This window comes from Gossypium arboreum, chromosome 11 (genome assembly GCF_025698485.1).
Source record: "Gossypium arboreum isolate Shixiya-1 chromosome 11, ASM2569848v2, whole genome shotgun sequence".
NCBI lineage: Eukaryota > Viridiplantae > Streptophyta > Magnoliopsida > Malvales > Malvaceae > Gossypium > Gossypium arboreum.
The window spans coordinates 13,488,946-13,500,832 of record NC_069080.1 but is presented as its reverse complement, the minus strand read 5'-3'; the positions used below and the strand labels follow the sequence as shown (position 1 = coordinate 13,500,832).

Genomic DNA, 11,887 nt, shown 5'->3' with positions numbered 1-11,887 from the left:
AATTTTACAATTTTTACAATTTGGTCCCTACTCAATTAACCCCCCAATTGAGCTGATTTTTCCTCAATTAACACTTTATTCTATCATCTTGAACATATTCACAACCTTTGGAAATCATAATTTCAGCATCAAACCTTAATTCCAAACTTTTTCACAATTAAGTCCTAAAAATCATTTTCTACTAAAAACATTTAATAAATCTATCTTTTGATAAAATTAAAACTTAAAATCCATGTTTATTCATCACAAAATTTCAGTACTCAACCATGGTAACTTTCAATTTCATCCATAAAATCAAAAACTAGTGAATATAATAGTAGGACCTAGTTGTAAAAGTCTTAAAAACATAAAACTTACAAGAAAAAGGCAAGAATTAACTCACTTGAGGAGAAAATTACGAAATAGCAGCTTAAAAAACCCCTATTATGGCATTTTTGCTTATGAGAATGAAGAAAAATCAAAAGAAATCTAGATATTTCCACTTTAGTCTTAACTTTATTTAGTTAATTATGCAATATTCCAATTTTGCCCTTAAATCATCAATTTTCTTGCTGATTTCATGCCCTTGCCGTCCAGCCCAAATAATTTTGGGTCTAATTGCCTTTTAAATCATTTCTCATTAGACTCTTAAGCTATTTAATCATTCTAGCAACTTTTACACCTTTTTCAATTTAGTCCTTTCTATTTAATTGACTACCCAAACGTTAAAATTTTCTAACGAAAATTTTATATTACAATACCAAAATTTCATAAATATTAATAAAAATATTTTCAACTCAGTTTTATGAGATTGAGGTTTCGATACCTCGTTTTTACCTAATTTTTTCAATAAATTTTTTTAATTAACCACTAAATCGGTAAATTTTTCTATCGATATTTTTATACGACTTTCCTATCATATTAATATTCATGCAATAATTTTTAAAATAAATATTCTTTTTAAATCAGATTTGTGGTTATGAAACCACTATTCCGATAACCCTGAATTTAGGCCATTACATGCTGTCAAGAGGTCGCCATTACATGACGAGGCCTTTCAAACTATCATGCTCATTGTTTCTTCGGAGCATGGACTGAACTTCCTTTTCTTGATGCTTTGTATTTTCTCTTCTTAGGACCTTCCATGTGGCTCTTAACTTAGCAATAAGTTACTCATTCTGAACGTTCTTTTGGTCAATGATGCACTATTGTTCTTGTTGTTCCTTATAGCAATGCTCTTACTAAGAAAATTGCTCATCCAAATGTCTTCTCTTAGGTTTTTGAGTCGTGGGGATGTGATGCCTAAGAACCTTGGTCCAATGGAGTGGGAATCATGGTTTGTGGAGTAGGTGTGGTTGTAAGACAAGTTACAGGTTTTTGCAAACAATAAGCTATGTAATCAAATGGTCCAAGAGGGACCACAACAGGTTGTGGCTGAAGCATTGTAGAAACTATGGGAATCATAACAACTAAAAGGGTGGTTCCTATTGGTGTGGCAAAAGTGGCAGGATTGGGGTTAGAGGATCCTTCGGAGCCTTCATTATTTGCTCTAAAGTGGGGAGGAGGGCATTCGCATATAGTAAAGGGGTTCCTATAGGGGAAAAAGAAGGAGTCTGAGCAGAGTTCAAGCTAGTGGGAGTTCCTAAGGCAGGTGAAATGAGGGTGGTGAGTGGAGCAACTTGACTTGGTTGGCTGGGTCATTGGTCTAATTGGTTTGCTCAGGTAAGATGCCATTTTGAGATTGTGAAACCATGTTGTCTACGCTCACTGTACCAATTGTTGATACAATGATACAATAAGGAAGGAATATTGAGAAGAGAGTGATGGTTGTTTTGGAAGCCGATTCACCTAGTTGGTGCGGAGAGCCAGAAGTTATCGAGGGTAAAGACGAAGAGAGTGTTAACGCTAAGAGTTGAAGATAAGTTGAAAAAAATGTAAACTTAGTATCTTAGAAAAGTTAGTCCTTTTTTCATCGTTCTTAGAGATATTTATAGGTGAGGGTCCTGTGTAAGATGGTGTTAATGTGTTAGACTTGCCATTTAATCATCATTAAAGAACATGTGGGAAGGGGTGTTTTCTATTGGACGAGAATGTCACAGATGGGATAGATCCTGTCATTCATCGTTCTTGGAGATATTTATAGGTGATGGTCCTATGTAAGATGGTGTTAACGTGTTAGGCTTGACATTTAATCATCATTACAGAACATGTAGGAGGGGGTGTTTTCTATTAGACGAGGATGTCACAGACGGGATAAATCTTGTCATTCATCTTGACTTGATGGAATAGGGCACTAGAGCCCACATGGTGTTTGTTGATCAATGACTTCACGTTCCCGATGAAGACTCTAAGACTCAAACAACAAATAGCCTATACTTGTACAAATGGTCGTCCCTAAGGGGAAAACTCGTCGATGACCTCCCGGTTAGCTGACAACTTGCTTGCTGTTTGGACACCTTTCTAGCTTATCATGTGCTATGATGCAAACGAGAGTATAACAAATGTGATAATGCAATTTTTTTATATTTTAATAATTTTTATAGTATCCATATTATAAAGAATACAATAAAAAAAAGGGTGTGGAAAGGTGCAAAAGGTTATCATCGTTCAAAATGACCCATAATTTGGACGACTGAGCGGCTTCATGTTGTTCGCACTTATAACTATAAGCTAAAATATGAAAATAAAAACATGCAATGCAATTGCCACAAAAATTTTTGAGCAAATTATATTTATTTTGCAAACAGATCCTTCCCTAGTTATGTGCCCCTAAAAAAAAATTCTCTAAAGATACTCGAATACAACCCTTGATGATTTAAACACTTCCAGGAAAAATATTTGATGCAATGGTACTAAACAATTATAATAATGGTCTTTCAAGTTGCGTTCTGCATTTTTATCCACCCATAAGGCAGATCATACAAATATCATAGCATCATTCCTTAATATATCATGATTGATGTTTCAAACTTTCAAGAAAAAAAAATTATGTCAGAAAAGCCCTTAAAAATATAAATAAATTAAATAAATTCTTATATTAAATTCGCACTAAATTAATCTCTTGCAATTAATTAAAATAATCGATTAAGTCTCTCCGTTAATAATTTTTGTTATTGATTACATTAACCGCTAAAATAAGTTGATAGATTAATCGAGGTTGATATGTCCCAGCTTTTGGTTTAATCTAATATTTTCTCCATGAAGATATTAAAAATTAGAAAAATTATAAAAAAGATATAAAATAAAAATATTAAATATTAAAAATATTAAAATTGATATAAACTTATTAAAATTATAAAAACTTGTAAATATTATAAAATATAATAAATATAATAAATATAATAAATTCTAATAAATTATAAAAATTAATAATTTTTTAAAAATATTTACAATTAAAAATGTATTAGAATTCTTAAAAATAATAAAAAGTTGTAAAAAATATATAAAAAGTATAAAGAAATATTAAAAAAATTAAAATTGATATAAACTTATAAAAATTATAAAAGAATCATAAAAACTTGAACTGAACCGGTTAGCTTGAAATCGACAAAGGTACCAATATGGAGAATGCCATTAGATCGATTGACTTGGGAACTGGGCGGTCAAATTGATTTTTTATATTTTTAATATTTTCTTTAAACCAAAATTTTATTTTTCAACTATTAACATATGTCAAAATGAAATATTTTAACAAAGGTTTTTAAGATTGAATTGGTGGTCAAACTAACCAGGCCACTAGTTTGTTAATTCAATTGATCTGTCTAGTTCAATTAAACAACCATTAAGAATAAAAGAATAAAAGAATCGGTCCAACCGTTCAGTTTCCAAGTCAACTGATCTAATGGTTTTCTCTGGATTGATACTCTTATAGATATCGATCCAACCAACTAATTTGGTCCAGTTCAAGTTTTTATGATTTTTTTTTATAATTTTATATCAATTTTAATACTTTTTATATTTTTAAGTAATTTATATGATTTTATTAGAATTTTAATATGTTTATATAAAATTTTAAATATTTTAAATTTGTTTTATTAATGTTATAAATTTTTAATAATTTATTTGAATTTATTAGGTTTTTTATTTTATAATACTTATAAGTTTATATAATTTTAACTTTTTAATATTTAATAAATTATATATTCTTTTCTATTTATTTTGATTCTTTTATAAATTTTATGATATATTTTTTTATTTTTGTTAGAAAAATATTACATTAAATTAGATGTTCCATATGTCACTATTTGATTGGTACATCAATTTATTTTAACAGTCATAATAGTCAGTGAAGAGGAGATTATTTTAGTTGACCAATTTTTTTTCATTTTCCTAATGGCTTTTTATATGTAAGCCAAAATCAAAAGGGTTTGCCTCTGTAAGATGTACCATAAAAAACATATATTTGTACTATGAAAACAGATACAGCAATTTTTCAAAATTGTAAAGGCGATACCAAAAGCATCCTTGTTTCTCACTGAACAGACTAGCGTGCCAGGCGTATGCATTCTATAAGCTCATCTCTTCAGCATGATGCATGGGTCTATGTTAACTGGCGAAAAATTCTTAAGAGATGATTGCCTCAAAGGAAGCTCCAGATAAGTATTCTGTATTTTTCAAAGTGGCTTGAGACTGTTTGCTACCTTTTTCTTTCCTCGGACAGTTCATGTCGGGATTTTTCATCCCATGTTTACAGATCTTTTGCAGACAGGTTTGGCGATAACTTGAGCTGGAATTAAACTTCAGCTGCTATGGCTGTTTTCTGGTCACTTCGTTTCTTCTTTTCAATTTGCTTCTGTGACTTATTCAAAGTTTGGTCAGCCTTGGACACGATTTTAGAGACTGTGAATCCAGCCTCTTCGAAAAGCTGTGCTCTATGAGGAAGCAAAGCATTGCGAAGAACAACGCCAACTCCTCCATAGGTCCAAACCCCTAAAACTGCCTCTCCTTTAAGTCCAATAGTAAACCAACCAATACCAGCAGCAGCAATGTCCACTGAACTTGATTCCCAGCTATTACCCGAAATATGGAATTCCTTTCTCACCCAACTGCCAAGCTCTCCTACTCGTTGCTCTCCAATTGGTGGCTAAAAGCAAGCAGCAGACAGAAAGTGTCAAGGGTAACATTATACACAAGCAAAAATGCTGTAAAAGAATAACTACATAAACTTTGCAGCACTCCCAAGGCTGTTTCAATTCCAGGAAGAATATCATATTGCAAAGTGAAAATCTGAATAGAGCAGAATGGCAAAAAAGCATTTTTGCATTGCATCACTTGTATCAAGTGAAAGATATTACTCCATTGAGATGCCATACCTGTAACTGATGACCAATATGATCCTCTTGTATTCTTTGTGCATTTTCAGTTTTCCCCATGTGTAATGGTAGATAAGGGGATGCCCAAACCGTAACATATAGTGATTCCACAGATGACTCATCAATGTCCAACCTCATTAATCCAGCAATATGAACTGTGTTACCAGCCTGTCAAATTTGAATCTATTAGCATTAAACCACAAAAAGGAACCAAAACGTGAAACCCAGAATTATCCAGTGAATATCTGAAACAAAACACCAGCCAGCAAAAATAAAGAATCTGTTCTGACCAAAAAATGGGCAGAAAAATCTATTTACAGACCATCGCAACAGCAAATTCCAGCTAGAAATTTAGGTAGGTAGCGCATTATATTGAACGTAGACTAATGCTACTTGTTTTGAGTTTCACCTTGATTCTATACGTCCTTGGTTTCAGCTCCTTACTAATATAGACAAGCTTCTGCTCCTCCCTTGTCAACCTAGTCGTCATCTGATGTGGCTGTAAAAGCCCTGGAGTATCAAATAACTTTGCCTGTCCCGGAAGCACCCCTTCCACTCTTACTAGGCCCAAAGTTGTCCCAGGCACGGGTGCCTCTGTTAAGAAACCAATCTTCCCACCAACACACTTGCCAATGGCATTGATCAATGTACTCTTTCCAGCATTTTGGGCACCCACTGCCCACACAGTACCTCTAGGCCCTGCCATCTCCACGACATCATCCACCAAGTTTTTCACCCCCCAATCCTTCACAGGACTCACAAAATGCAATTTTGCAATCTTGCTAGCTCCACCTTCCCTCGCTCTCTGCCTTGCCCAATGCTCAAATCGCGTAGGTGACAATGAGCTAGGTAAAAGATCAATCTTAGTAACTACAAGCACAACCCTAGGCACATTTCCGGATTTTCCCTGTTTCCAAGCTGAGTAATTCTCTTCAGTTACGTCAGAAACAAGTTTTGCCACTTTTCTTGGAAACGATCCATCAAAATCTGATGCATCAACCACCATTAACACCACCGACCGACCTCCTGAAACTGATCCCAATCTCCTCCCGACTGTATGATCAAAATCAAATTCTGGCAATAAGTTCTCCATCGTTGGATCCTTCACCTTACCATAGTGGCGCAATGAGTGACATCTAGCACAAACCACAGGCTTTTCAGGCATTTCTTTATCTAGGTTTTCTTCTTCAAGGTCAGGACTTTCACGTTTTTCCTCCAAAATCAGACCTTTCTTGAGAAAGGCTGTGAATTCAGGTTCTGTTGAAACAGGTACCAAGTGGCGGGAACTTGTTTTGAGCGTCGGGTCCTTGGTCTTTGTTGGAGGCTTGATGAAGAACCCAACAAGCTTAGGGTCTGAGTCCTGCATGTGAACCCCACATCCTGGGCAAACAACATTGTAGGGAGTGCCATCATCATAGTTTCCATCTCGGTTCAGGGTCAAAGGTTTAGGAGAAGATGGCTCCTGCTTCTGCAGATGTTTTTGAAGCTTTTTAGTCGCTGAAGTTGTGGCCGTAGGTTGAGAGGAGAAATGATTGGTGAAGAAGATGAGGTGTGAAAAGTTGTTGGGAATTTGGGGGGTATTTGCGGGTAATAATGGACTTATCAATGTAGTTGAAGTAAAAGATGGTTTGGTAAAGAAAAGGGCAAGAGAAGAAAGGGGTATGAAATTCGACGGAGAATGATTTCTGGCTCTAAAGATCATTTCTCTAAAAACCAGCGGAAACGGCAGTGCGAGAAGAGAAGCAAAAGATAATTAAAAAAAAAAAGCCTGATTTGCAGAGACGAGAGAGAGAAGAGATGGCAGGAAGATGACGATGGAAGAAAGAGTAAAGACTTTTCAAACAAGTGAACAAAAAATTAGGGTTTAATAAAGGCTTAATATCTTTTTTGGCCCTAGACTATAGCTAAATTCTCATTTTGGTATTTGTATTTTCTTTTATCAGTTTGGTCCTGTACTAGCTAAACCCTATACAGTTTTTAAGAATTGTTAACCACTTTAAATTTCTTTATTAAATTTAAGTCAATTACAATATTAATTCTTTTACTATATGATTACTAAGTGAATTTTTCCCTAAAATTTTAATATATCACACTAATATATTTAATAGAAGAATTTTAACGATTCAATTAAAATATTTAAAAATAAAAAGGCTTAAAACAGAATTTAACCTACAAACTTTTACTATATAATTTGATTCAAAAACAATTAACCTGTAGTTAATATCATTCAAGTGTAAAATAATTTTTTAATTAAAATCTAAGTTATACTAAAATATTAATCGGTATGGTTTTGTGTTTCCACCTTGTTCCGTATTAGGTTAATTTAAGTTTGAATTCTATATTTTTATTTTTAGGAATTTAATTTATTTACTTTTTATATTTAAAAATTTAGGTTCAGTTATTAATATTGTTACAATTTTTAATTGAATTAGCGAGTTTGACGTTTTGAATTGTTTCTGAAAACTCACTTACTACCTATGTAACAAGAAAAAATATTGTAATAGACTTAAATTTGATAAAAATTTTAATGGTGTTAATAATTTTAAAATTCACATTAATATTTTAATCAAAATAAAATATCTAAACTAATTAATGACATTATAACAATTTAAGTACTCAATTATATTAAAATTAAAGTATAGATATTAAATCTCATAAGATTGAGGACAAAAATTGACATTTAACATTGTCATATAATCTTAAAAAGGCAAAAGGCGGTAACACATGTTTTGTAAAATTTTTTTACTCATATTCATATGGACAGTGAATTAATATAGAAAAATAAATATAATAGTCAAATTTGTGAGATATAAATCAATAAAAATAGATCAAGTAGTATCAAATATTTATTTTTATTGTACTATATATATTAGGGGTGATTGTGTTAGGTATAGATTATCTTTGATCATATTATGGATTTGATTCCTTTATCATGCTTAAATTTGAGATTTAGTCCCTATACTTTTATTAGGTATAATATGTGTTGGGTATAAATTAGCTCCAATCATATTATGTTTTTGATCCCACTATATTTAAACGTGAATTTTAGTTCCTATACTCTTTTTGGTACAATACTGGTAAGAAACATAAATATCAATGTAAAAAGAAAACTAAATTCAAATATCAAAAGTATATCTCATTCTCTTTATTATTGTTAAGAATCATTTATATATATATATAGATAGATAGACATAACTTCATATAAGCAAATTCTTTTCTTGATTTGAATTTTTTACCATTAACTAATAAATAGAGCATTAGCTTTGTTGAAGGGTGTTAGACTTCTTAAGGAGAAGTGTACGAAGTGTTGTTTATTTGGTGTCAATGAACCTTTCAACATGTTTAGTATTGTTCTTAGTTGTGACATCCCTAATTTGACCCTAGTCGAGATGTGATTTTGGGACCACAAAATCGAGTTATAAAATTTATTAAATATTAAAATTCATATCTACTATGTGTGATAGTGCATGTGTGAAATTTTGATGCTTAAATTCTGTTAGTTGAATGTGAATTTTAGTCAAAGGGCTTATGTGAGAAACAAAAAAAAAAAGTGATGAATTAATTTGAAGACTAATTAGTGCATGATTCTCAAAATGGGGACTTGCATGTCAAATACCCCATTTTGAGAAGTAGTAACGACCATAATGATTAGGGTGCATAGAAAATGAATTTAAGTAAGTATATTAATATTATATGGCCTTAATTTATAAAGAAAAGATAAATAAAATATTTTGGGGTGAAAAAAAAAAAAACAAAGTTTGGTTCATTCTTCTTCTTCATTGTCGTGGAAAAGAAAGAATAAGGGAGTGAAGCTCAAATAATCGGCCATATGCATAGATCTAATTCTAAAGGGGTGTAATGTGATTTTTGTCAAATTGATTATGAAATTTGGTTGTTAATGACATGTGGTAGATAACCCATGATTTTAATTCTAGATGAAGTGATCATAGGGCATTCGACCATTTAAGAGAAATGTGGAAATTTTGTTTTAAAGCTTGTAATTCATGTTTAATTGCTGAATGGAGTTTTGAATTGGTAGAATTGAGTTTTAATTTTAAGAAATAAGTGATGTTTGTAAGGATTTTCAAAATTCATGTAAAGCTTACATTCGGCCATTGTTAAGGGATTTTGAATTGGTTATAAATTTCTATGTTTTAATTAGCAAATTGAATTATTGAAGGTTGAGCTAATTATATATGTATACGTTTTATATGTACATTAATTTCTTAGTCTATGTTATTCGACTATAATTGTCATGGTAGAATTTTTTTTATTTGTAAATTTGTTAATCATTAGCTCAAGAGCATCAAGGACAAAAGTCGGAAAAAGGGAAGGCAAAACTAAGCGAATAGCCGTAGAATTATAGTCGTCGACAACTCTTAAGGTAAGTTTCTAGCATATAAGTTTAGTTATAATGAAGAATGATATGGAATGCGGGTAAAGATGGGACTATGAATTGGTGTAATTACCTATAGTAAAATGATAAGGAATAAGTTACTTCTATGAGCCTTAGCCGATTGGTTATTAGAAAAGTGATATTTAAATTATGATTTGTATGTGAGAATAAGAAGTACTTATATATGATGATATGTTTTAAACTCAAATGGTAAGTTCTTAAGTGTTTGGACTTGGAAATTTAAAAGCAAATTGTAATAATCTGCTTAGGATAGTAGCAGTAGCGTGATTTTTGAAAATCACCATAAATTGTTGGAGTGGAATTAGAGACTGAATAAAACATGTAATCAAAGCTAAATGAGTCTAGTTTCTTATAAAATAAACAATGCAAGCAAAGGAATTTCCTATAGAGAGATATTTAAAGTTGTGTGTGACAGTGTCAGAATGAATCTGAAATCTCCTGTTCTGTTTTTAGAAAATCATTATAAATAGTAAAAAAATTGTTATAAGATAAAATTTATATTCTTAGACTCCTTAATGAGTCTAGTTTCAAATTAAATAAACAAGAACATATTTTGAAATCTGTACAATGAGAAATTTGATTCGTAGTGAAGAGTGGTCAGTATAGTCAACCAGTGAAATAGGGGAAATTTTAAGAAAATTCTGGTTTTTATTGGCCAAACTAAAAATCCTGAAAATTTTATGGATAGAAGATATATGAGTCTATTTTCGGGAAAAATTTACGGCACTTCATTTGGAGTTTCGTAGCTCCAGTTACAAATAATTTAATGATTGTTGCTCAAGAAAACAGATTGTGGTGAATCTGTGATTTTGTTGTAAACATTGATGAAACTAATTGAGTTGCTTATAAGCTATTGCTGAATTGATGTACAAGATAAATATATAGGTGGTGAGGCCAAAATGGCTAAAATTTAAATGTGTGCAAGTTATCCGAATGGCTATTTTATAAACGTAAGCAATGTATATGTAATATGTGTTGATAGTTTTATAAATTGAAGGTGTAGTGACTTATATGTTGTTTAGCCGAATGGTTGTCATGAGAAGAATGTAAGTCATGTGTGTATTTTCTTATTTAGTTGGAAGTTTATTGAAAGGGATATATATATATATATATATATATAAATATGTATTAAAGTCGAATGATATTATGACATGAAGTTAAGGTACATGCTATATGCTTATATTCGAATGAGGTTAATGAATTACAATGGTGATAGTTTGTGTGAAATGTGGTAACATGTGATTAAATATACATAGAATTTGGAAAGTATCCGGGTTAAGACTCGCTAACTACGTGATGTGGCCTAATGGCTCTTGTGAAATGAGACTAGCTAGATTGAGATACGAATAAGTTCGAATGAAGTGATACCTTATTAATGTGTTTCCGTGTTGGAAAAATCGAAGGTATGTGAATTGATGTGTATACAACTTTGTGAATTAACTATGATGATATATTCGGGCTTAAAGTCCCACAGGCTTGGTACTGGTAACTGGATTCGGATTTTTTTTAAACCTAGCAGGCTATGGCTAAGTGCCTTGAATTATTTCAAACCGAAGACCATTTGTATATCTTGAAGATAAGGATTTAATTAGTTTCATAAAAATTTACTAATTTGAGTTGTATTCGGCAGGATGTGCAAATACAAAGTATGGATTGCGTTTGGTCATTTATGTATATGTGATAAGGAATATGTTTGGTCCTTTACATATGTATACGAAACTTTAATACTTGTCATGATTTGATTATTTGAAATATTAATGTGAATATGAACTAAAGAACTAAGCTCCTAAATACATATATACATTTATGTATGTGCACGAAATGAGTGCATATGATTAAGCGGTTAGAGGTATTGAAAATTGAATTGGTAATTGGTAACTATGGAAACGGTAAGTGTACAAAGGTTAAGTATATGGTAAGTGATACTTACTTGCTAAGTGAACTCGATTTCGTTTGTATTACAAATGTACTTGGGGAATCACTTATGAGATGGTTATAAGTTATATTCAACGAGTATTGACTCTATCAAATTGTTAATGTAAGATGAAAACATGAATATGTGCTTCCAAATATGGAAACCGAATGTGATTATAGTGTTATGTTTTAGTTCGACTGATTAAACTAAAAGTAGCATTGATGTTTTTAAATGCGAAGGGGTATATACTCTTAAATTGGGATG

At 31.6% G+C, this 11,887-nt stretch overlaps 1 protein-coding gene across 1 annotated transcript; it reads right to left on the bottom strand.

The window, feature by feature from the left end:
* Positions 1-4,276: 4,276 nt before the first annotated feature.
* On the bottom strand, positions 4,277-7,185 carry LOC108470489 (GTP-binding protein BRASSINAZOLE INSENSITIVE PALE GREEN 2, chloroplastic). Its single transcript, XM_017771818.2, has 3 exons — positions 5,701-7,185; positions 5,292-5,459; positions 4,277-5,062 (listed from the first exon to the last, which is right to left on the bottom strand). The coding sequence occupies exons 1-3, from the start codon at positions 6,991-6,993 to the stop codon at positions 4,712-4,714; spliced, it is 1,812 nt and encodes a 603-aa protein (XP_017627307.1). The 5' UTR covers positions 6,994-7,185; the 3' UTR covers positions 4,277-4,711.
* Between the last annotated feature and the right edge of the window lie 4,702 nt (positions 7,186-11,887).

Coding starts and splice junctions, on each gene's coding strand:
- LOC108470489 (XM_017771818.2), bottom strand. CDS start 6,993: ATGATCTTTAGAGCCAGAAATCATTCTCCGTCGAATTTCATACCCCTT. Junction 5,460..5,700: donor CAAGGACGTATAGAATCAAG/GTGAAACTCAAA, acceptor CAAATTTGACAG/GCTGGTAACACAGTTCATAT. Junction 5,063..5,291: donor ATATTGGTCATCAGTTACAG/GTATGGCATCTC, acceptor GCTTGCTTTTAG/CCACCAATTGGAGAGCAACG.